We start from the raw sequence: 24,089 nt of genomic DNA on the forward strand, positions 1-24,089 counted from the left end.
AACGACAACATTCAACCATCCCCAACATACTTATCCCGCTTAATCTTAATTCCAACAAAACACACCCATCAACCCAATTAATTCAATATGTCTGTCATCAACAACATCAAGGACTTCGACTTCATTGTCGTCGGCGGTAAGTAACCCAGTCATGCTTGTTGCTACATTAGAATCCAGTTTCTGACTCTTACATAGGTGGCACTGCTGGCTGCGTGGTGGCTGGTCGCCTAGCTGAGAACCCCAATGTCAACATTCTCATCATCGAGGCCGGTGTCAGCAACCCCAAGGACAACGATGCCATCACCACGCCTGCCCGCGCCTTCGAGCTTCGCGGCAGCAAGTGGGACTGGGGCTACAAGACGACCATGATCGACCGCCCTGAGTACACCCGCATCGAGAAGCCCAACACTCGCGGCAAGGTCCTGGGCGGCAGCAGCTGCCTCAACTACTACACTTGGATCCGCGGCAGCGCTGCCACCTTCGACGACTGGGCCCCCTACGGCGGTGACGAGTGGACCTGGGCTGGCTGCAAGGAGTACTTTGACAAGCCGGCCACCTTCCACGACGACCAGGGCCTGTTCCCCAAGTCTCTGCAGCACATCGGCACCTCGGGACCCATCCACGTCTCCCCCGCCGAGCTTGTCTCCGAGGCTGCTCCGTTCCGCGATGCCCTCAAGAAGGCATGGGTTAGCAAGGGCGAGAAGCTGAACGACGAGATTTACGACGGAGAGATGCACGGCCTGGCTACTGCTGTCAGCTCCATCTACAAGGGCACCCGCTCTTCCAGCTGGCTCTTCCTCGAGGGCAAGAAGAACGTCACCGTCCTGGGACAGACCAACAGCAAGCGCATCATCATTGAGGACGGCAAGGCCGTTGGTGTCGAAGTCATTGGCCCCAACGGAGAGGATCTCGTCTTCCGCGCCAAGCACGAGGTCATTGTCGCTTCCGGTGTCTACGAGTCACCCAAGCTTCTGATGCTCTCCGGCATTGGACCCAAGAAGCATCTCGAGGCTTTTGGCATCGAGACAATTGTCGACTCGCCCCACGTCGGCCAGAACCTCCTCGACCACCCTATCATGCCTCACGTCTTCAAGCTCAAGGACGGCTACGGCTTGGACAACCACCTTCTCCGCGCCGGACCCGAGAAGGATGGCGCCGTCTCCTCTTACCGCTGGAAGCACAAGGGACCCCTGAGCAGCGGTCTCCTTGAGCTGGTCGGCTTGCCCCGTATCGACGACCGCCTCAAGAACTGCGAGGAGTACGTAGAGTACCTTGAGAAGAACGGCGGTGTTGACCCCTTCGGCCCCGGAGGCCAGCCTCACTTTGAGATTGACTTTGTCGTAAGTGCCCCTCATTCCAATGACACCATTGATCGATACAGCCTGTTTCATGAAACTGACATCAACTCTCCAGCCCATGTTCTGCGACGCTTTCCAGTGGCACATCCCCACCCCGCCTCAGGGTGACTACTTCACGGTCATTGTCGACTTGCTCCGCCCGTTGTCCCAGAACGGCACCGTGACGCTCAACTCGACCAACCCGCTCGAGCAGGCCAAGATCAACATCAACTTCTTCTCCAACGACCTTGACCTGATTGCCATGCGCGAAGGTGTCCGCTTCGTCGACGACATCATCATGAACGGAGAGGGCATGAAGGACATCATCGAGGGCGATTACCCCTGGCCCATGCCCCGCAGCTCCGACGAGGCCATGATCAAGATGATCCTCGAGCGCTCGCAGACCGGCTTCCGTAAGTTCTCCGCTCCCCTCACCCATCACATGACTCTGCCTCTTGATTGAATCCCGGGACTGACACTTTGGGTTTTGTAGATCCCTGCGGCACTACGCGCATGTCGCCTAGCATCGAGGAGGGTGTCGTTGACTCCAAGCTCCGTGTCTACGGTGTCGAGAACCTCCGCGTCATTGATGCCTCGGTTATCCCCGTCATTCCCGACTGCCGCATTCAGAACGCGGTCTACATGCTTGCCGAGAAGACCACGGATATGATCAAGGCTGCCTATCCCGACCTTTACTAGTAAATCGGCCGGCTGCCGGATTCTCCTGTAAGACTAGGTGTTTTGGAAGAGTGCAAAATAGATTTCTGTCCTTTTTAGAATTAGACGAGCGTAATTAACAAATCTCCTTTTATTATCACTTTCGGCGTTGCTGAATTAATAATCTAATTGCTATCCCTTCTGGGGATCTTGAAGCCACCGGACACGCGACGCTGGAAGAAGCCATATGGGTCATATTCTTGGGCCACCCGTTTCAAAAACTCTTCATTCTCTCTTCCATAGGACCGAAAAGGATCCTGCGATGGGTGCGCGTAGTTGATATACTTGAATCGCACGCTCTCGCGGATACTAGTAGAGTATGCAGAGATTTTGGCAGTTGCATCCTCCAGCTTTTCCGTCAATAACGCCTCGTATTTTGGGGAGGGGAGCAGAGCCTCCACCTGAAGAATGACGGAATGTTCCTGGAGATCCTGGTTTAGTCCAAGTATGTTAGGGCCTCTGTTGGCGTAGTTTGTAGGCAGAGGCGTCATCAAGAAAATGACGGTCACCTCTTCGTCGACCTGGCCCTCCAGATCCGCAACAAGATGTTCGAAAACCTCAAGAGCTTTTTGGCCCATGTTCATGGTTGCGTGAAAGGTCTGTGTGAACCACACATTGTAAAAGCCTAGAGCCCCTCGTAGTTGCGTCACAAGAGCAGATACTGGCAAGGTGGTTCTTGTATCAATTAGCGGGCCCAGAGCCTCGAGTCCCACGAAGGATGTTGAGTTCGCTACACCATCAACGTTGGCAGTTATGAATGCAATCGAGGAGTTCCGGCCGGGACTCCATGAGAAGGAAGTGAAGCCAGCTTCCGCAGGGAATTCAGGGTTGTTCCGAACCAAGTTCACGAACTTCTCAAGGATCGCAGTCTTCTGCGAGAAAGAGAACGCCACGATGCCGCCGTACACGTCGTTTGCAGGGAATGCTCGTAGATCAAATCTCGTCACGATGCCAATGTTGTTTAGACTCCCTTTCAATGCCTTGAAAAGATCGGGGCGTGTTTCCGAACTGGCCGTGACGATGGTTCCATTAGCAAGGACGACCTGCGACGAAAGCCATGATTAGCATGCTTCATCTTTCAAGCTTGAGGGTTAGATCGACACCGACCTCGTAGTTTACAACATTATCCGCGGCCAGGCCGTACTTTCCGGAATACCAGGAAAGGCCTGAACTTCAGGTTAGCCGTATTTCCATCGTGAATCGGGAGGCAACCCACCACCGCCGAGCAAGAAACCTCCGACACCAACGTGACCCTCGCGAGCTCCTGTGACCATAGCTCCATGTTGTTCGAGCACGGTATAGACTTGGTCCCATCGTGCACCTGTGCCAATGGACGCGATGCCACTTCCATTCTAAGCCAAGCATCAGCAAAACCTTCGGCCAAGACATGCATACATGCGGGGGCAATAGGACAAGACGCGGACCAGGGGTAGGTTAGGAAGTGATCGTACATTGGACTCAGCTTCCGAGTTTTGGGTATAGGTGACGGAGTTGAGGCGCCCAAGATCGATGGTCACGCCATGCGCAGCATTGTTGGAGGGGAAGAAAGAGTGGCCGCCGCTCCGGACCGCCACGGTCCAGCATCCGCCGGCCTCGGCGCTCAACGCCTTGAGCGCGGCCGCGACCTGTTGCGTCGTCTCGGGCTTCAGGATACAAAACGGTCTCACATCTTGTACGTCTCCAGAATAGTACGAGTCGATGGTGGCGGCGTACTCGGTGTCATTCGAGAAGAAGAGCTGGCCGGAGAGGCCCGCCCCGGAGAGAAGGTTGCACTTGGGGAACTTAGCACGACTACATGGAAAATCACGTCGCTTTATTAAGCGCATAAGGTTTCTTACTCCCGGTAGCTCGGTTTCGTTGTCGATTAGGGAATTCGGCACGCCCGCGGTGGCCAAAACCGAGGCGGAGAGGGCCAGGAGCGCCGCGGCGGCGCTGGGCAGCCGGGAAGCCATAGCCGGGGGGAACGATGGGGGGTTTAAAACCGCGCGCTAAAACCTCGCCCGTCGAAAAGGACCGGACGAACACTGCTTTTTAATCGGCTGCTCCGCCAAGAGGACCCCGGTCCCTCGGTTCCTCGCCGTGCAGTAGCGCGATGCGGCCGAGTCTTCGGCCGTGGCACGAGATTGGGGGAGAGATTCTAGAATTCGCACCACTGAAAGACGCCGATTCACTTTCGCCGCCGTGCCGAATTGCATCGGCCAGGGCCCGGACGCATGCAATCCCATACCTGCGCCGCCTTGGCTTACCAAGTCTAGGGGGAGGAAGCAGAGGTGCCCGCCCAGTCGTCCCCGTGGAACATCCATCCGCAAAGGTTCCCTGGCGTGCAGGGCTTTTGCAATACAAGCTTCGAATGTGCAATCGCAATCTGTATCGCGAGCGACGCCCAGAAAAATGGCACTGCCGGCGTGCCGTGCTGCCGGGGGACCCGAGTAACTGGTCACCACTACCCAAAGTTTGTGCACCTTAGTACCGAATCTTAATTGTTGAGAAATGCAGTGTTGGCTGGTGTACGAAGAGGCTAGGATTACGCAGGCAGGGGGGGTTGAGCAGTGTGGTATTATCTCTGTCCTGTATGGCCAGTCCCGATGATGAAGAGCCACTTGCAGCAATATACGTCAACCCGCAAGGCGAAGCGCCTGCAGCTCTTCATTTGTGAACCCGCAGCTACCGAGCTTGGCTACCAAAGGGTTAATGTCGTTGGGGTCTGGATGGCAGATCCAACCGGGATATTGGGGGGGGGGGGTTCTTGTCAACGGCGCATGAGCCTTGTGGCTGGATCCAGCTAGCCCGGAGCCCATCAAAAAAAACCTTAAACGTTTAATCGAACCCGGTCCAAAACCGAGACCGACGACGTTAGGTTTCGCTGTCAACTAGTTGTGCAGACCCACAGGGGAAAACCGAGACCGACGGGCTAACTGCACCGCCTTGCTGAGCGTGCCGTATGTGCGTACCGTCGCTGTTGGGCGTTTTCCAGACCGAGAGCTCAGGTAACTAGAGTCGTTGTATAGGAGATGAAATCTGGAAAGTAGCGTATCCTCGATTAATATAGAATACGTCGGGTCTCCTGCGTTTTTCCTGTGCTTTTGCTTCTCATCTCGCCATCACTCACATCCAAGTTCCTATACTCTACGAATCATCTCCACCAGCACCCAGCGTGTGCCCGTTGACCCAGCCGATCCGTCGACTTGAAATCACTTTTGTCACCCGCAACCACACACAACCACTATACAACATGGCGTCGGGTTCCGTGATGCGAATCTTCGACAACCGGTACATGCTGAGAGTGCACATTCTCCAAATCATCGTGATCCACGTCGTCATGGGCCTCTCGGGCGCCCGCATGTTGATGAAGCAAAAGGGGGGCCCGGTAACCAGAACGAACACAATGTCGCTGGGCATGGTAAATATGCCCCCTCGCCTCCACTTCCCGGGGGCACGTCAGCTAACAAGGGGCAACAACAGGCGGCCAAGTCGATGATGTTCCTCATCTACCAGCTCGCGACCCAGCACTTCCCCCGCTTCCGGAAGTGGGCCAGCCTCAAGACCAACGCGATCCTCAACGCCCTCGAGGTCGTCTTCTGGGGCGCCGTCGTCTTCATGGGCGTGCAGGGCAACATCCAGCGGTGCATCGGCACCAGCTGCACCCTCAGCTGGGTCGTTGTCGGGGCCGGCATCTGTCTCATGTACGTATTCCGTCCGGACGGCCGTTGTGCAACTTGGGGGGAACCCGTAAAAAGCCACAAAAAGCTAACCCGAAACCCGGCCTGTTGCAGTTTCCTCGCCAAGTACACCGCAGTCGTCTCCTACACCGACTACCGCTTCTACCGCCGAACCGGCACCACCCGCGGCGTCTCCGTGGACCGCAAGGCCCCGAGGGCCACGGAGGAGGTCACCGAGTCCGTCGGATCCATCGAGGAGCACGTAATGGTGCGGCCGCAGAGAAAGGCGGAGAGAATGTAACGCGGCAAGGGGGCCTTGAGGGGGGGATCGGCCAGTTTCTTACGAACCCATGTATCTGTTTTAGTCCTTCGCCGCGCCTAATTCCTTCGATCTTGGGCAACGCACACACCTAATGTTTCTTTTCCGGTGTCTTGGTGTCAAGGCATTGGTATATTCCAGTCGTTTCAAGAGCAAACAGCACTGTCATTCCGTAGTTTACATAGAATCTCCGATGAAAATCACATATACCAGCATCATTCTTCAGACAATATGCAATACCCTCTCGGCGACGCATCACCAATGAGACTTTGGAAATGAAGAGAGAAAAAAATGAGAAAAAGAATTGAAGAAGTCTATGCCACGCCGATTTATTGCCTGCAACATACAGTATAATCGGCTAGCCGCTGCCGAGTCCCCCACGTCCGCGCATATAACCTTGGCCTATAACGGAGATCAGACGACACCCCCCTCAGGCGCACCCAAAAGTACGGACGATCAAACTAAGCCTGAACAACCCAATCGAAACTCGCAGATACCAGACGAGACCCGGGCACAATGCCAAAACATCAGACGGACCCCCCTCCCCGGGCCACGTTTTCAGACCACCTTGCCATCTCCGGGACCCCTCCACACATTCCGCGGCGTTGACGACGACGACGACGAAAGCGACGATAGCAAAACAACAACAAACAGTTTGAAATTGACTCAAAGTTCTTCTTCGTAACTGTCTCAACCAGGATTGCTATTTCTTTCTTCTCTGCCTGCAAGCCGCATATTGCTCATCAGACAAACGGCCTCTTGAAACCGTACAGAAACCCCAAGGCCCCCCCCGACCCATCTCCGGGCCTCGCCCGCCCAGACCGGGGCCACGCTGCTTCGGTCTCCGGCAAAAGCAGATTTCTCAAGACGGGGGGAAGACGGGGGTGGGGGTGCATTATCATTCAAGGAAAAAAGAAAAAGAAAATTCAAAATCTGTCATCGTCGTCGGGGTAGGAATAAAAAGAGCGTGGTGGTTTTTTCATTACTCGCGTCTGCCGAGGTGTGGTGACGGGGCAAACTATATAGCTCGCTCTCGTGCCTCGCATTGCTTTCTCTCTCTAATTCCCGCCGTATCATTCTTTACCTCGTCGTCTTCTTCCTTCGCCCCCCCTTCCTTTCCATCTTCGTATCTGTCCTTCCCGGGCTAACACGTCATAGCCGCTGATATCTCAAAACAAAAGAAAGTGGTGGGCGTGCGCCCTTTATATATCCCGCTCCCCGTTCTCTCGGCTCACAGCGCAGGGGGCACTGTAGCTTTCGTCCGCACCTCGGCCGTCTGAATCATTACCCATCATCAACTCTCGTACTACTCACTACCTCTCCCTCAGAGAGCCCAACACACACACGTACACACACACACACACAAACACATACAAACGAAAAAAAGACACACCCCCAAATAACCCATCATGGACATCATCATGAAAACAGCACCTCAGTCGTCGTCAAAGAAGCTCCCCGTCCTCTTCAGCATGCTCAGATCGACCAAGCCCATGACCCGCCCGTCCATGCGCCTCACGCGCTCCCCGCAGAACCACCACGCGCCGCACGCCGCCGCCCCGACCAGGAGCTGGGCGACGCCGAGCCCGACGACGGTGGCCTTCAGCCCGGCCCACACGACGACGGCGTTGGGCAGCGCCATGACGAAGACCCCGGCGGCCAGGCCGCGCCAGCACGCCACGCCGGCGCCCATGTCGGCCGCGTTGCGCAGGCACACGTCCATGTTGGACGAGGTGAACTGCGTCGAGCGCCAGATGACGGGGCGCACCGCGGCGTCGAGGACGCCGACGCCGGCGGCCAAGAGGCCGAAGAGCACCGACAGGAGCGGGAACGAGAGGTGTGACCCGACGCCGCCCGTCGCGAAGGTGCTGGTCGAGGCGCCGGCGGGCGCCTCGGCCATGACGTCGTGCGTCTTGAGCCCGAAGGCGAGGATGCCGGCCGAGGCGAGCGCCGTGCCGCCGGCCAGGGTGAGCACCGTGGCGCGCGGCGAGTGGCCCGAGTGCCGCCCGCGGTAGAAGGCGAAGCCGGTCGTCGCGAGCACCGCGAAGATGAACGGCGCGGCCAAGAGGGCGCCGATGCTGGACTCGGTGAGCATCCACGGCATGGGCGAGAAGAGGAGGGAGAGCGACTCGGCCAGGCCCCACAGCGCGCAGTAGGGCATGAAGGTGGCGACGAAGAGCAGCAGCGTCGTGGGCGCGGCGAAGGCCCTCGGGGCCTGCATCATCGTCCGCAGGTCCATCTCGCCGGCGAAGGAGACGGGCCGCATCGTCCCGAGGTAGGCCTTGATGTCCTCGATGATGCAGTCGTTCGGGGGTTTCGCCATCCACGAGGCCGAGGACGCCGGGGACGGCGCCGCGCTGCTGCTGAACACCCGGTCGTACGCCGTTTCGGGGGCGCCGAAGACGAGCAGCGGGATGGCGACGATCTGGAAAGCGTTGATGATCTCGAACTGGACCGTGAAGCGGCGCGCGTTCTGGGAGGCGATGCCCCCGATCAGGGGCGCGCCCCACGTCGTCGCGACAGAAAGGACATTGTACGCTGCGATACGCGCGTTGCGCTCGTGTTCCTGGGGTCGCGATTCACATTAGCGGCTGTACCAGTGAGGTTCTTGTCGCATCGGGGAGGCACATACAAAGTAGGTGTCCTGTATTGAGCCAAGGACGAGAGTGTCGAACGCCCCCCAACCCAAGCCCTGGAAGACGCGCGCTCCCATGCACTGGCCGAAGCTGTCGCCGGCTTGCATGTTCCAGATTGCGCCGATGAAGATGAGCGTCATCGAGACGAGGTACACCGGCCTCTTGCCCCAGACTTTGGACGCCATGATGCCGAAGAGGCCCGTGAAGGCGGAGATGATGAGCGGCACGGCCGTCAGCGACGCGACTGCTGTATAAGAAACATTAAACCTCATGGCCAGTACACTGTTGACGCTGATGTACGCGGTCTTCATCCCCCCGGCTAACCCGGCAGTCATTAGCAACGCTACAAAGTTGAGCTCCTTTCTCCATTGCGGCCAGTTCTGCGCCAGGCGATCAGCGTCGGTCTCATCATGATATCGCTGTGGAGGGGGTCCTCACCAAAGGGTCACTGGGGTCGTCGGTCGGCTGGGGGCTCAGTTCCGTCTGCGAATGCCTCCCCGTCCCGTACTTGATTTTGCGCTGGCTCGTCGCCGTCGTCGAAAAGGATATTCTCTTCGTCGAGCTCGTCATCGGCCGGGGCAAGTCCTTCGGCGGCGGCGGCGGCGGCAGCCTCTCAAACGACATCCTCGGCATTGGCTTCTCTGGCGCGGCGTGACTCTCGACGGGCCGGGCCAGTTCGGCGGTTCCCTTCTCCATGTCCTTCTCCATCGTGCCCGTATTACCAAAAATCGTCAAGTCGTACTTCGTGTCGCTTCAAAATGGAGCCCAGCTCCGGTAACGGTAAGGACTGAACCAGCAGCAACGGCAGAAGAGAATTAGAAAGTAGGAAACGAAAAAAAAAAAAAAAAAAATCCAGCCAGTGGAGTATGGTTGAAGAAGACCGAACCAAAGGAGAGTTGAGAATGGAATACGGCCGTGGGGTTAGGAATCAGACGATCAGGGCACACACATGCTCAATTGCATGATTGAAGAACGAAAGAAGCCCCAGGCAACATCTAGCCGGCGCCGGCCAACAGACATGTCAACGAGGACAATGATCGCTAACGGTTGCGAGCGATCCGATGCGACCTCACGGACCCCAGGCCCTCCCTTGGCATTGAATGGCCCACGGCGACCAGGCATCATGCAGGCGGCGATGACCAGGAGTTCGGTCTTTTCTTCCGAATAATTATTGGACGAGACGCGCATGCAGGGATACCGAGCCTTGTCAAACGGCCCCCGTCCGATGATGCCGTGCTCGGACCACCGCCGGCCAGGGCAGACGACAGGCTGAAACCTTCCTGATGCTGGGACTGTCTCTTTGGTATATCATGGGCTGCGTGCCATTGTTTCGCCCAGCAGGTGCTGCGCGACCCAAGGAAGGCCTGCCTTTCGTCGGGGCCGCAGGAAGTAGGTTGAAATTGCGGCACCTTGAACTGCGCTAAACGGGCTTTGTGCATGATGCGGCCGATGTTGAGGGAAGGCTAATTGATCCCACCGACCGTTCGGGGGGTTGCATGTGCACATAGCCAGGTGTTGCGAGATTGCAGCAAAAGGGGGCGACGGAATGCTTCATCTTCATGCCATCCTTGATGGCTGGAAAGCCGTTGACGCGCGGCCAACGGGAATGCAACATGCGGTCGGATGTTCAACGCCATTTGCACATATGCCGTGTGTGTATGTGTGTGCGTGGTTGAGGAGCCGGCCCAGCGTATGCCATCGCAACACCATCGCTGCATTGCAGCCAGCCGGCATGCCATTGTTCCCGGTGAAAGAAAGCTGCCAACGGCCCCCGCCAAGACTCAATGCCTCGGAATCCACCACAATAGATGATGGCATTCCCCTCATGTCACCAGGACAATCAAACCGAGGCGAGCGTTTCTTTGCTTTTTTGGAGGGGCGGTCGGTCTCGGTACAATCAACAATGGCCCGCCCGCTGTGGGTTAGGGGACCCCTCCGTTGCAGGCTGTTTCGGAAAGGAGGAAGAAGACCCGAGGAGGCAGAATCCCTGCCGGTTTGCGCAAAGCCGCGGCGCTAGTCCCCGCCGGCTGGCGGGAATCATCATGATGACCTCGGACGAGCCGTATCTGCGTTCAAAAAGGAGTAATCGGTGCATGATACCGAGCACCTTGGCCAACGACTCAATCGTCTACTGAGTTGGGCAGGCAGTGTGTTGTTGTGTTGTTGCTGACGTTGAAATGTCCAGGGCCTGACTGAACTCGGACCATCTCCGGCTCAGTGTGGCCCGCTCCATCAAAGTTACTTTACGTTTACTTGCGGCCGATGATCCTCGGCGACCGAACCTGAGACCATGGCCATGATCTGAACACAACGTCAGTATGAAAACGACGGAATGTGATGGTCGCATCCAGATGCGAGAGAGAAAATGAACATCTTTGCCATTTTCTTGCCCTAGGGCCTCGGCCCGGTGTCGTCGCCCAACTAAGGAACCACCCCCGCAGCGGCGATCATACATGGCGCAGTCGGATGTGTAAGAAGTTGGTCTGCAAGGGAAATAGCCACGAGTCCCTGGGATATGCTGGTTAAGCTCTGCTTCCGCGAATCCCCTTGGTGACATCATGCCGCAAGGTTTGTGAATTTCCAAGTCGTGCTGTATATCCTAGTTATTGTCCAAATCTTTCTATTCGATCCGTCTTCAACCTTCATTCCGTGGTATAGCCCATTCTCGATTCGCCCAAACGCCGTCTCCCGAATCCCACCGCGCGCGTATGTGCACCATGGGATAGTCTAAGCCAAACCAACAATGTAATCCCTCCTCGATTTCTGAAGACGCATGAAAATACGCCAAAACCGCTGAAACGTCGACGTCTAGTATTTAATGCGATGCATAGCCCGCCTGGTCCGGCGGCCATAACACGAACAGCATGCGGGGTGTCTCGTTCGTCAGCAGGCCAAGGCCGCCGGTCTATTTCGGAGACCGCGCTCTGTTCCAATGCCCGTTGATTGAAATCCAGGCATGTATAAAAGGTTGCCGGAATGCCACAAAGGTGCCTTGTCTATTCACATGGCAGCCACTACCTGTGGGTAAAAGGGTCGCATGTCAGGCGACATCAAGACGGTCTCGACCGCGTGGGAACTCTTTGCGTCGAGTTGCATGACAAAAGCTACAATCAGATAAATAGTAAGTAAAATGGTCTTGAAGGTGTCTGTAGTGTTGTTGCGGATATTGTTGAGGCTGGATATTCGTCACAAAGGTGGCCGCCACTGAGTGGTCAGAGTGTGGGAATCGGTCCAGCCCAACGGGGCTTGCCGGCCATGGCCAGGGCTGCGCTGGTGAAAGCCGCCCCGGCCCTGCTCCAGAAACCCTTCACTGTCTCCTCGAAGCTTTCCGGTGGAAGTTTCGCCAGTGAAGGTTGGTGGGTAGCGCTGGTCGTTTCGGTGTATATGTGTGTGTGTGTGTAGATGTGTGAATACCGGCCCGGTATCGGCCGGACGGAGGGAACTCCGTCAATAAGAGGCTATGATGGTTGCTTTACCTGAGGCGACAACCTCCTTCACCGCTGACTTCTCCATGGCTATCAATACTTGGCTTGTGCGAACTAGCAATTCTGATGCCATTGTCAGCTGTTGCCCTCTTTATGATTTGCTTGCGCGCATCGGTGCTGGCTTACCTTCGTACTGAAGAGAGTATGCCACCGGCGGATCCTCGCCCGACCCGTGGAAGACCGGCATCTGCTCCTGGGGGATCTGGATCTGGGTGACGCGGAATCGCAGTCCCACATTCTTGGTGGCATCGGCCCACAGGATTGTACTCTCGTCGGGCCGCTGCTGCTCTCCGCCCGTCGGCGCGATTGCGCTTCTGGCGGCTGCCTTTGCTAGCCAATGCCTCCAGACGCGCACGACACCGTTTTCGATGTTGCTGTGGCTGGCGAAGAGACCTGGAGTTGGGCCGGACTTGACTAAGCTGGTCGTTGTGCAGAGCTGGGAGAATAGCTCGCCGTCGTCCAGGACGAGGTCTTGCACGACTGGCTCGTCGCCGGGTTTCTCCTGGAGGGCGGGGGCGCCCGGCATCCGTCGGCCGAAAATCCTCTGCATGCGCCGTGTCTCTTCCGAAACAACAGGACGGAAGTGGGAGTAGAGCTGGGAGAGGTCACGCAGGTCCATGTCTTCGTCACCGGTCCAAGTGCGATTCAGGAAGTCGATACCCGTGAATCTGCACGACATGGACGGCGTCGAAAGCTTGGCGCTTGGGTGATAGCTCTCCAGCATCATCTCGTGTCCTTCCATTTGGGCAGTATAGAGGAGGCGGTGTTGCAGGACGGCGGTAGCGGTAGCATTGAAGCGACGATCGACAAGGGTCAGCGGGAGCAGCGTGCGGGAGTCGAATGTGGACATGATAGCGATCAGGATCTAATAGGAAGACGTCGTCAGTAAGGCGCCCTGTACGGCGAGAGTAGAAGCATCGACTCTTGCTCGGCGAGTAAGCGACCTACCTCGTTGGGTAACGAGTCTATCGGGGTTCTGAAGCCAGACATGGCGATGATGTGCTTGCAAAGATGTGGTAGTAGTAATAGTAGTAAAGATACTGTGTAGAACAATGGCTCATGCCGTTCAGGAAGGGCCGGAATAGTCCCCCGAAGCCATGCAGAGGAGGGTCATATTTAAAGCAGATGATGATGAGCTGAAGCCGATGTCGAAAGGGGAGTGCGTGTTTGGATACGAGGTGTGGATGGAGCGATGTCGACGTTGGGCAACAGGAGATGGCACGAATCGAGGCAGACGATAAGATGGAGATGCCGAAGGCCAGCCAGCCAATTGACGGGACCCTTGCGAGCACTATTCGAGGATAGGGGGGTGATGGAATTGACGGATAAGATGATGAGTGTGTCTGCTGTTTGGACCTAATGTGGCGCGATTGGACTGATGCGATGCTCGTCAGCCGCTTCGGGGGCGGCAGATGCAAGGTTAATGGAAGCGGGAAAGTTGAGAGCGACGTGGATGCGGTGCGGTGACATGTCGGCCAGAAGTTGGATGATTCAGTGCTGGGCTGCTGGGGTGCTGGGGGGTTAGAGGGGGGGTGTCGACGGCTCGACCCAGGGCTGAGCGGTACAGGGAAGCCACCTGCACCTGGGCAGCGGTGAGTGGGTAATGGCCGGGCCGTTACGGGCCTGTTATTCCCAGCTCGACACGTCCGGCCAGTTACCGTCTGCCTGTCCGGTGTCGGGTGTCAGCCCCGGTGAGATTGGCGTTGCGTGTTTGGAGAGGGAGAGCTTCCGAGAGGCTTCGCGTTGGCCAACTGTGGCTACCTGACTACACTCAGCTACACTGTTGTGTGCATTCGGCCAAGTGCGCCTGCTAAGCGAGGCGATCCCGTAAGATCTGCTGCATCTTGTCTTTTTCGTTTCTGCGACCACTTGGTGTAGTGTATTCGTACTTGGTCGCCCAATATATCGTACATGCACCATACCACTCTGACGGCACCACAGCCAGCCTCTTCCCTCCCCCCTGGATTTGAATACTGCATCCAACATCATTATCATCATCCGTGGAAAATCTTTCTTTGCCTTTTCTTTGCCAGTCGCAAACAAACTGCTGTGCTTGTGCACATCACAAACTCAATATCCCCAACAGGCGTCTTCCTAGCTCCGCTACCCGGCATTGACCGTGGTTGGCCGGTTTTGTCCGACGACTCGAGATAACATCATCATCACCCCATCCCGGCCGTCTTACGAGCCTCCCGAGCAAGGAACCCACTTGTGTCTTGGACCAAACAGGCGGTGGGAGCCTCAATCTCGGAATTCGTCCTAGCTTCGCGGTTCCGGCCAGCCTTCCCAGCAAGCTTTTTTCCTCGCCTGCGCTTTGTTTTCTCTCCGAGTTAAGAGCGAGCCCCCTCGTCAGAATCGTTCTCGAAGAACGCTCGCAAACCCACACGCCCACCCCGGCCCCTGCTTCCCGCCGCTCCTGTCCCTGAAGTATCCACCCCGACCCGCCGAGACAGCAACGCTCGTGGCGTGACCCTCCGTTACCGACGGCGCCGCCATGGCGTGGCTCAGACCTGATCCCGGCGGGGAGCTCATATAAAACTCATGATTCTAGACTGCGGTACTTGTATGCAGGAAAATCCCCGACATGCATGCGCTTGTTTTCTGTTATCGTCGTGCTGCCACGGTCGGGAAACACAGAATAAACGAAGAAAGAAATTATGCGGGCCAATCTCTGTCGTCACAAGTTTAACACCCGCGCCGCCGTGCCTTGCTCACTTACTAACCCCCTTCCGGACCTTCCTCAACGCGCATGCATCTTGCACGCATCATCGCGTCATTTGGCGTTGTGCCTTTTCAAGTAACCGCCACAACAGGCGCGCCGGTGCTATTTACGTGAATCCCATCCTGCCAAATGTCGGCCTTGACGGATACTGGGCAGGGAACCTGACGCCGGCCGGCGACGCGCTGCCTCCGCCCGTGGCCCGATTTTGCCGACGGAATCCACCTCGGTCAGCCATGCCGCTCGAACCGACTGTGGCAGAAAAGTACAAGAGGCTGATAAAATCACTCACTCAGCACATCACTCGCAGCTGGGCCCGTTGACCTGCGACGCCGCATACAGCGCAATCGCCTCGGCCCGGCGAATGTGATCGCCGAACTCCAGGCCCCGCCGGGATCGTCGTCTCGAGCTTGTACTTCTTCACAGTGCACCTCCGAGTCCCATGTTTTAGCCCCCGGCTTATATCCGTACTGTGCCATCTCGAGGAGAACATACGAGTCGCATCTGCCACTTGGAGTAGCACAGTTGCAACACCGCGACGGGCCCGAAGCGGTTCCTGCCGATAGTCTCCATGTCGCACGATCCATCTATCAGTACTGGAGCCTATCCACCGAACCCTTGCTGCCAGCTATCTCGAGAGTCGGCGAGCCTGCATAAACGTAACAGCGCTTGGGCATGGAGATTGGCACTGTAATATTTTTGCAGATGCCGGAGGCGCCCGCGGCTCCGCCGACATTGCGCCTCGGGTCGGTGGACATTTCGTTCGCGACGGCAATATTGCTCGGTTGTACGAAAGCCAATCGGATGAGATGCTGGGGACGGCGTTAGTCGGCCTACCGGAAGTCTGGCACGGACACCTTTGCGGTCTCTGATGCCGGTGCATAGCCGCTGGGTGTCTCGCCGCCTAGCGCCCGTACAGGCCACGCTCGTCGTCGTAATTGCGGGAAAGGTCTTCATAGAGTTGATGAAGCGAAAAAGGCTATTCCAGAGGTACTTTGCTGTTCCGAGGGGAGAGTGATAGGCTGAGATGCTGCTGAAGCGACCGTTGCAAGCGTCGACTCCTTTCCCGCCATTTCCAAGCACCATTTCTGTAACTGCATCTGTACACCTCAGGTGTTCTCCCTTCTTTCGGCCCGCTTTGCCTGGATACTGGACATATCACTTGTCTCCAATGGCTCTGTTTTACACCAATCATCTCTCCACAGCAGCGGGTTCCGATGGTCCCGATCAGACCGGCATCCGGAGCAACATCCGGAGTAAGTGGGTCTTGCCTGGGCCCGCACTGCCGGTGCCAAGGACAATTACGGAAGGTACTGATAAATGAAGGGGCTTAGAATAACACAACCAAAACTGAAATTCGAACACTCATCTTGACTCTCAGATTATAGCCTACAATTGTTCATAATTGAGAGTCCTAGTAACGGGAAGAAACATTTACCACATAGGTAAGTAAATAGCCTTGAATGCGATGCATAACACCGGCAGGCGGTCTTTGATCTGACAAATCTCATCATTCTCAAGTGTGTAAACATTGTCACTTTAATGTCAGCTCTGTTCATATTTTTTAAAGATGAAGAAATTCGAATTTCCGCATTGCTCTGGACAGCTTCTTAGTAGCTTGATGAGAGAACGACAAAACCCGACTTCAAGACAGCTTCCGTTACGAATGACATCAGCAACGGTACGCGTCATTATCCTTCCACCAACTTCCTCGTCGCGATCCTCATTCGCTTCCCAAACAGCCACAGCGGGATAGTCAATAGGGAAAAGAGGCCCATCAGCATCCCAAACACGCCAAACGGTTCGGCAGTCCCCTTCTCCTGGACCCAGTGCGCGACGAAAAACGTCCACGCAAAGGCGATGACGGCGCGCATGATGGTGACCATGACGAAGCAGTCGCCCGCAAGATGCTGGTACGAGTCGATGAGCTGCGGTAAGAGACCTTGTCAGCATTTGTGGCGCCGGGGCGAATTCGCATGCGTATTTGCAACTCACATAGTTGAAGCCGATCGAGGGCAGCTGCATGAGCCCGAAGGCCACCATGGCGAAGCCGGCGCACAGGCCCACCCAGGCGTTCGGCGACGGGTACTGCCCCGAGAACCCGAACACCAAGAAGCCGCCCGTCGCGATGACCAGGGACGGGAACATGGAGGGGAGCCGGCTCTCGGCCTCCGCCATGCCGTTGCCGGACGCCTTCGCCTTCTTCTTGAGCTGGGCGTCCGAGAGAAGGTACGTGTACAGCGCGCCCAGCGCGGTTCCGATCATGCCGCCGATGTTGATCAAGCCCGCGTTCTGGCCCCAGAGATACGGCGGCGCGGCGACAAGTTGCGGGCCCACGGTCGAGATGGTGACGATGCCGCCCACGAGGCCGGCGTAGTGGAACATGACGACCCAAGTACCGGGGAGACTAAGGGTCTTCCACGGCGCCAGGAAGTTCCGCCCAACACCGCCGCGGTAATGGGTAAACCCGAGGGAGCGGCCGAAGCTGTATGGCCGATAGTCGATCACTTGGCTCGTGGCGTCTTCAACGTAGCTCTCCATTCCCTTTTCGTCGGCGGCGGGGCCAGACGCGTGGTCGGCAGGCGAAATGACGCGGTCGTACAGCGTCTCGGGGACCAGGAAAAGGGTCCCGACGAAGCAGGCAGCCGAGAAGGCCACGCCGACCCAGAAGATGTAGGCCCAGCCGAGCCGGTAGCCAATGTAACCACCCGCAATACCGCCGATCAGAGAGCCGCTCGAAAGGAACACCGTGTAGACGGTCTTTTACGACTGGAAATCAGCAAGTGATTTGGGGTTTGGTTTTGGTTCTTGGCTGGCAGCCGATATTCACGTACCATTGCACGGCCTCGCTCGTCCACGAAGAAGACCTCGCCGATCAGAGCCGGCGCGACGGACTCGGAGGCGCCGGCGCCGATGCCTTGGAATATCCTCGCAACAAGGACAGAATTGTACGAGGTCGAGACCGCGCACCAGATGGTGCTGGCGGTCATGAGCAGCGTCGCAACAAGCAACACGGGTCGGCGGCCAAAGATGTTGGCTAACGGCACCCACCAGATGTTGGACACTCCGAGAAACAAGATGTTGACCTGCAGCAATGCCACTTGTTAGCCTGGCTGGACATAATTTTGTTGTTGCAGGATCCAAGGTTACGTACGGCGATGAAGTATGTCAGGTCGCTGAAGGGCCGCGCCTCGGTCGGGAACGTCTTGAACCATATCTGAAGTGCTGGCGCGATGCTCGAACTGAGGAAGTTACCGCAAAAGGAGTACAGGGACACCGTCAACAGGAGCCCGATCTTGTGCCATTGTGCCCAGTTGAGGGGATCTGCCGGGTCCGCTGATGGCTGCGGGAATCTAAGAAGTGAGCTGGAGCTTCTTCGTGATTCGTTGGTGGATTCACGTTCAACTGCAGCAACTGTTGTCAGCCGTTTCCCACTACCTTATCCCAAAACACTTTCCAAAGCCACGAGAGATGACACAGGCCCGAAGATATCGAATAACCTCGCCCATAACAAGACAGAGACTACTTGGGGTTGGCCACTTACGAAGCAATCTCGCTGTCCCGGGCGGTGTGGCCGCCAGAACTTCTGGCTTGCTCAAGGCAAACGCGTGCTTCCACCCCGACATCCTGTCGTCAGTAACCGGCTCGACGTGGAAGTTGCGTGTGTGGACAAAATTAAAGACTGCGACTGCATAAATGTAATTTCCAAAGCAGCTGAAGAGTGTTGGATGCAGTGGTCTGATGTTGAACTGTCGGTGCTACCCCATCTTTATCAACCACCTGCCTCTTCTTTATAACACGGGCCGCTAGACTGCAGTAACCGGAGTCACAATGGTGCTACCCCAGATTCCCCGGGATATCCACCCAAGTCGCATCCATGCAACCTTAAACGGAAACTTGCCGGAGCGGGGGACGAGGGGGTTCCGGGGGTGGGGGACCCTGGGGCCGGCATATCATGACGGGAAGTTGGTGGCTTGAAATGGCTCAAAGGTCCAGAAATGGCTGGTGATTTAGTGAACAGGGTAATAACCGCTAAAGTTGTAGACGGGGAGAGTTGAGCTGTAGTAGTCAAGTCAGCTCCTGCTACACGAACCGCCCGTTGGCTTCAAAACAGAGGCGTTCGACACAAAGGCATTCAAGACAAACTCTCGGTCTCATCAGAACCAATAATTCCTGGGCTGTAGGATTGGCCCGTCAAATCCTCGACCCACAAGCTTTTACCCCGAGTTTGACTAGCAATTGCGAGGTTGGAGCTCGGGATGGTGTCGAGCTAGCACACTAGGGCCGGCCCCGCTGGCTGATCACCCGGAGGTGGGGTTTAGAGATCGAACCTAAAGCCCAGCGTCCTCGTCTAAAAGGCTCACGACCGTAACAGCTTTTCTTGCAGATTATGATGATATCATGCAAGCAGCTGTTTCACACGAGAAAGGTGGTCCCTTCTTACGGCCAGGGTGGGCGATTGGTAGTGCGGAATGGAATGTTCATGATGCAGCGTCACGATACCCGAGTCCCAACGGGGCAAATTGCCACACGCGCGTCTCAGGGAATCTTCATCCTGCATTTTGTTGGAATATTCTGCGCGTAGCTTCCTAACTATTGAAATGGCGTATTCAAAGCTTCAAAGGAGGTGGATCTAGCGGGGTTTCCAGCTTCATCAACTACAGCTTCCCACTTACCCCGGATCTTCCGGTCCGGTGGTGTCTTCTTGCGGGGTTTAGTTCGCGCCTGTGGGTAAATCTGTTATTCAAACCTGTCCAGAATGACAAGGCTCACCGTGTTTACTTTTACCGAGATCAGAATATTAAACAATGTCGAAAACTTTCAGGCTTGGGAATATCAAGGAACAATGGTGACACAAAATGGTTCGCGCCAGGATAACAACAACTGCTTCCCCAGAGGCCCCCTTGTGGCAGTCTCAAATCCAAGATGTACGCTGCCCAAACCTGCAGTTGTAGTTTCAGATTCATCGCCAATCTCCTGTCAGCAATGGGTGGTTGCGAACGCCATCTTATCTCCCCCACTGTTCCGAAGGCTCGCCAAGCAGGGGTCGTGAGCGACGTGGACCGGTTTGAGCGTTACCCAACTCTGAATAATCGGCTGCCAAGCCACTCCCCTTCCTACAGTAAACGAACCAGGCGGCCGCCGTGTGAAGGCCTTGTCCGCTCCACTATTTGAAGACATGGCGGGGCCGACTAACACATGTCTCGTCGCGACAGGACGGTTGTCGGATCACAACTGCCGAGAGAGACGCTGACGAGTCTACCTGCCGCAATAAGAAGAGTCAGCAGTTGTTTGCTTACTACAAAAAGCAATACAAGATCGATGTTAACGCATACTGTCGCATTGGAGACCTACTTCTGGAACTACTGCCGTGGCCAACACCAATGGCAGCTAAACAGCCTAAACTCGATCTGTCAGCCCAGTGGATCGCCAAACTGAACAAATCTTCAAGTTTTTGAGGCCTTTTTGATAAACAACACGCTATAGAAGTGGATTTAACGTTTCCAGACCGTCCACAGAGCAGCTCTCATAATGGCTCTGAGAAGTATCTCATTCTATCTCAAATATTAATAGCGATATCTGAACTTGGCCAACATTGATAAGCCAATTAGTTCATCCAACTTGTAATTCCACCAAGCTTCTATGAATCTGCCATCAATGGCAACATCGGTTGCTCGGGAATAAGCATGGAGGTATCGAGGGGCATCTGCCCGGGCCCGCCCAACATCAATATGTCCCAGAAGGACTGGTCTATAGCAATCCCCCCGAGCCACGACATGTTCTGTTCTGTTACCGCACCTTCAGGGGCGGGTTGTGATTCCTCCGCTAATGGTTCTTGCGGTCGCGGCGCAACTTTGCTGAGATACCACTGCCGCATCCATTTCGCCCGGTAGGCGTAGTTCCCCCACCTTGAGCTATTGTCGTCGAACAGCCGCCGCTTTTGGCCGACAATGAGGGCAACATTATCCGCTTCTTCGAATCGGTCCGCCATGCAACGAGCTATTTCGGGTAGGTCCAGCTTCTGCCGCGCCATTGTCACATCCCAATCCCTCACATTATCCTCCAAAAGGAGACGATTCGATGCCATCAGCGAGTAGGCAATATCCGAGACGGCGATAAAGGCTATATAAGCAAAGCTCTCTGCTGGTATAGCTAGCAGAGCCGTCATGGCCGTTTGGGCTGCCTGCAGACAGGACCAGAGCGCCTCGGTTCTGCTGTACGGCTCCGTAAGAGAAATCGCTTCCGAAGCACTGACCGCACGCATGCCTATGCAAGGCTCATAGAGCCTGACCTTTAAGGTTTGGTAATGAGCCCAGATGAGATCTGAGCACCGAAGCATTAGAATTCCTGTCTTGCAATGCTTCCGGATGGGTTGGTTACTCACGTTGCTCCTCATTGATACAAGGTTCTTCGGACCCAAGAGCGTCGATATCCTTTCGGAGCGCCGACAGAACCGCTCCTAAATGTTCCCGGAATATCGGGATAGGCTCCCCCTCCTCCCTATCTGGGCTTGGAAAGACGGCACGAATTCGGTCCCCCAAGTGTTGCATACGGACTAGCGCGAGTAGGTTCGCATCTGACGGCAGGTCTCCCTCCTCGCGAACAGCTCTGAAACATCGCGCAATTTGTGTTGTGTATGGTATCTGCGAGCATCTCCGTAAGGCCGCGGGAACACTGAAATAACTGATCAGCAGAGCCCTTCTTCAATCGGGTTTCAGTTGGTCAGCGTATACATACCTGGAGGCAATAAAGTAGCCACCTAGAATTGCTCTTTGCTCCTCGAGGGTTTGCTTTGGTTGCTCGAAGGTTTTGCCTCGACCCAAAATACACCACGCGTCGGCCAACATGTTCTTGGGCATCCAGCTCAATGGTCCAGCAAGAGTATACATGGTCATATCCATGACCAAGCCAATGGCTAATTGAAGGAGAGTGTTGGCGTTGATGCCCATTTGGAGGTGAACGTCGCCCCTAGATTTGAAATGTTTGGTTAATAACGGTTTCTAAAATTCAGAGATTCTAACACATGATTCTGGGATGCAACGAGGCGTAGAAGCGAAAAATACAACTCACCAGGCGATATAGACGAGAAGGCCCTGGAGTAACACAAGCTTCTTTTCCTTGTTAACAATGATGTGCATGGCCACGTGTCGACGGACCCAGTCATCGACACCACTTTGAACGACGGCTGTTTGGGGTATAACGGCCTGGATTATGCACCAAAAGAGAAACCGTTTCTGGCTATGAAGCTCCCTGGCACTGGTGTTTGGACTGATCGGTACAAACGGGAAGTTTGGGACCATTCGTGTCCGGTAAATTGTTAGGCACTCCTCAGCTTTTTCGACAGTGATAGAGAACCCTGGGATCAGCTGGAAAACAGCACCCGCAGATCCGGCCTCGGATACCGAAGTATTGTCACATTCTTGAGTGTTTGGGCTGACGACAATCGGGTTTGCATCGGTGGATGAAGCCTCGCTGATGCCTGGAATGGTGAGCCCAGAGCAGGGTAGTAAGTGTGGATCTTCGCTGTTCGGGCTTGTGGTTGCTGTTGTTGTTGCGGTTGTGAGCTGGTTTTGCCCTGGCTGCTGCTGAGATTGGAACAGGTTGACCAGTCCATCTATCTTCTTCTCCAATTCGGTGACACGGCTGCTCAACGATCAGCCCCATTTCTCAACCAGACCCCTAACATAGACGCATGAAGCTCGGGCCAGTGACATGGGAATTAAGGATGTCGGAATAGTATAAGGGCAAATGCCCCTGGTCACTTACCTGGATTTCCCTCGTTTCTTTCTCGGGACGGGCTCCGGCACCCAACATTGTATACCCATCCGGGAGCATCTTGGCACAGAATTAGCCCGCTGAAAGGTCGTTCTACCCTGGTGGTGCGGGAGCGTCTGGGGCGTCCATACCTTACACAATCGGTTGACTTGCTATGCTCCGAGCCCGGTGCCCATCTGCACCTTATTTTGAGACGAGCACAGTTGGTGCAAGCTCGGGGCTTTTTTGGGTGGGTGCAGTCCGGGCTGCTGCCGTCATCAACTTGCGACATTTCTGAAAAATCACAGCGGCTTCAACGGAAGTTTGGTCAGATTCAGTGACACGCTTAGAAAGTAACCATCCGAAAGAAGACGGCAGACGATACGGAATCTGATTTCGGGTGCCTGTGGTGGAAGTTTGCAGCGTTGCGAACGGCCAGACTGTAAAGGCCGGGGACCGGTACCATTCTTAAGGTCCGCATGGTGCCGATCGGTTGATAATTGCGCGATATGATTGGTTGGCTGCTCCGCAATTTCACGGAGTCGGAGATCATTTTATCTCCCGACATCCGATAGTGAATCACCTAGCTTGTAACAATGTTGACGACTGTAAGCGCTAGCAAATACATCCCGTCCCTATTCCCGGCGCAAATATCGCAGACCATGGGTTATGAGAGGCTCTGCAGACTTTCAGCCGATCAAGCGAAAATGATGTGGATACAGGTCCCTGCAGGTCATGAGCACGAAGCCTAGTTCGACTTGCCTGATTTCAAACATGCTATTGTCCGTACGGACCGAAATCGTGATGTGGGATCAACATCTGCAGGCGGCAGTCAATACAACAAAAAGCTCTCAGCCAGACTGAAGGCATCTAAATAGGTTAAAAACAATGTCCATGCCGCCTTGAACTGTGTTTGAACATGAATCAAAGCTTCAAAATTGTGCATCATATTACAAGATTCTCTTCTGCATTTACACCTCCCAGAAAAAATGTCAACAGAAACGATGTGTGTTTAATCTTCACCTCTGGCGACATAAAAGAAGCGAGTTTGAGCTGACCTCATCACTAGGACGGTCGAATCGAAATCCACTCCAAGGACAAGCAACGAAAAGAGCGAATGTTTGGGTCCAAGAGAGAAGCCTCAAGACGAAAATGTCACCTCGGAAACTTACCCCACCGGCGCCAGTCTGGCAGCCATCATAACTGGCTTGTTTCTCGCAGTTCTCTGCTTCGGACTAGTAAGTAATTCTGGGATTGCTATACGCCAGCGGTGATAATCTCACGTTCTTTGTTACTGATTGCACGTTTCTGAGCGTAGGACCGTTCGATATTGGGAACGGCAATTCCGGTGATAACATCTGAGTTCAAATCATTGCCAGATGTGGCGTGGTACGGTTCCTCGTACCTCTTCACCATGTGTTCCTTCCAACTCCTCTTCGGGAAGTTGTATGCCGAATTCAAC

The 24,089-nt window shown here is 55.4% G+C and overlaps 7 protein-coding genes across 7 annotated transcripts; 2 read left to right on the forward strand and 5 right to left on the reverse strand.

Moving 5' to 3' along the window:
* Positions 1-87: 87 nt before the first annotated feature.
* On the forward strand, positions 88-2,036 carry EsH8_IX_000371 (GMC family oxidoreductase; the record flags this gene model as incomplete). The annotated part of the gene is made up of 4 exons (XM_083266707.1): positions 88-136; positions 196-1,340; positions 1,414-1,750; positions 1,831-2,036. The coding sequence occupies 4 exons, from the start codon at positions 88-90 to the stop codon at positions 2,034-2,036; spliced, it is 1,737 nt and encodes a 578-aa protein (XP_083130272.1).
* A 143-nt stretch (positions 2,037-2,179) lies between these two features.
* Positions 2,180-4,006, reverse strand: EsH8_IX_000372 (FAD-binding oxidoreductase; the record flags this gene model as incomplete). Its single annotated transcript, XM_083266708.1, has 5 exons — positions 2,180-3,097; positions 3,162-3,220; positions 3,271-3,406; positions 3,506-3,826; positions 3,893-4,006. The coding sequence occupies 5 exons, from the start codon at positions 4,004-4,006 to the stop codon at positions 2,180-2,182; spliced, it is 1,548 nt and encodes a 515-aa protein (XP_083130273.1).
* A 1,280-nt stretch (positions 4,007-5,286) lies between these two features.
* On the forward strand, positions 5,287-6,014 carry EsH8_IX_000373 (uncharacterized protein; the record flags this gene model as incomplete). Its single annotated transcript, XM_083266709.1, has 3 exons — positions 5,287-5,454; positions 5,517-5,737; positions 5,828-6,014. 3 exons carry the CDS (start codon positions 5,287-5,289, stop codon positions 6,012-6,014), a joined length of 576 nt encoding a protein of 191 aa, XP_083130274.1.
* Positions 6,015-7,467: 1,453 nt separating this feature from the next.
* Positions 7,468-9,376, reverse strand: EsH8_IX_000374 (uncharacterized protein; the record flags this gene model as incomplete). The annotated part of the gene is made up of 3 exons (XM_083266710.1): positions 7,468-8,598; positions 8,665-9,048; positions 9,107-9,376. 3 exons carry the CDS (start codon positions 9,374-9,376, stop codon positions 7,468-7,470), a joined length of 1,785 nt encoding a protein of 594 aa, XP_083130275.1.
* A 2,292-nt stretch (positions 9,377-11,668) lies between these two features.
* Positions 11,669-13,143, reverse strand: EsH8_IX_000375 (uncharacterized protein; the record flags this gene model as incomplete). Its single annotated transcript, XM_083266711.1, has 4 exons — positions 11,669-11,772; positions 12,145-12,216; positions 12,280-13,018; positions 13,102-13,143. The coding sequence occupies 4 exons, from the start codon at positions 13,141-13,143 to the stop codon at positions 11,669-11,671; spliced, it is 957 nt and encodes a 318-aa protein (XP_083130276.1).
* Positions 13,144-16,563: 3,420 nt separating this feature from the next.
* EsH8_IX_000376 (major facilitator superfamily domain-containing protein) lies at positions 16,564-18,498 on the reverse strand (the record flags this gene model as incomplete). Its single annotated transcript, XM_083266712.1, has 5 exons — positions 16,564-16,800; positions 16,868-17,632; positions 17,707-17,958; positions 18,027-18,277; positions 18,417-18,498. The coding sequence occupies 5 exons, from the start codon at positions 18,496-18,498 to the stop codon at positions 16,564-16,566; spliced, it is 1,587 nt and encodes a 528-aa protein (XP_083130277.1).
* Positions 18,499-20,513: 2,015 nt separating this feature from the next.
* Positions 20,514-22,919, reverse strand: EsH8_IX_000377 (uncharacterized protein; the record flags this gene model as incomplete). Its single annotated transcript, XM_083266713.1, has 6 exons — positions 20,514-21,196; positions 21,258-21,547; positions 21,611-21,841; positions 21,944-22,516; positions 22,640-22,708; positions 22,780-22,919. 6 exons carry the CDS (start codon positions 22,917-22,919, stop codon positions 20,514-20,516), a joined length of 1,986 nt encoding a protein of 661 aa, XP_083130278.1.
* Positions 22,920-24,089: the final 1,170 nt, after the last annotated feature.

This window comes from Colletotrichum jinshuiense, chromosome 9 (assembly GCF_051148585.1).
Source record: "Colletotrichum jinshuiense chromosome 9, complete sequence".
In the NCBI taxonomy this organism is placed as follows: domain Eukaryota; kingdom Fungi; phylum Ascomycota; class Sordariomycetes; order Glomerellales; family Glomerellaceae; genus Colletotrichum; species Colletotrichum jinshuiense.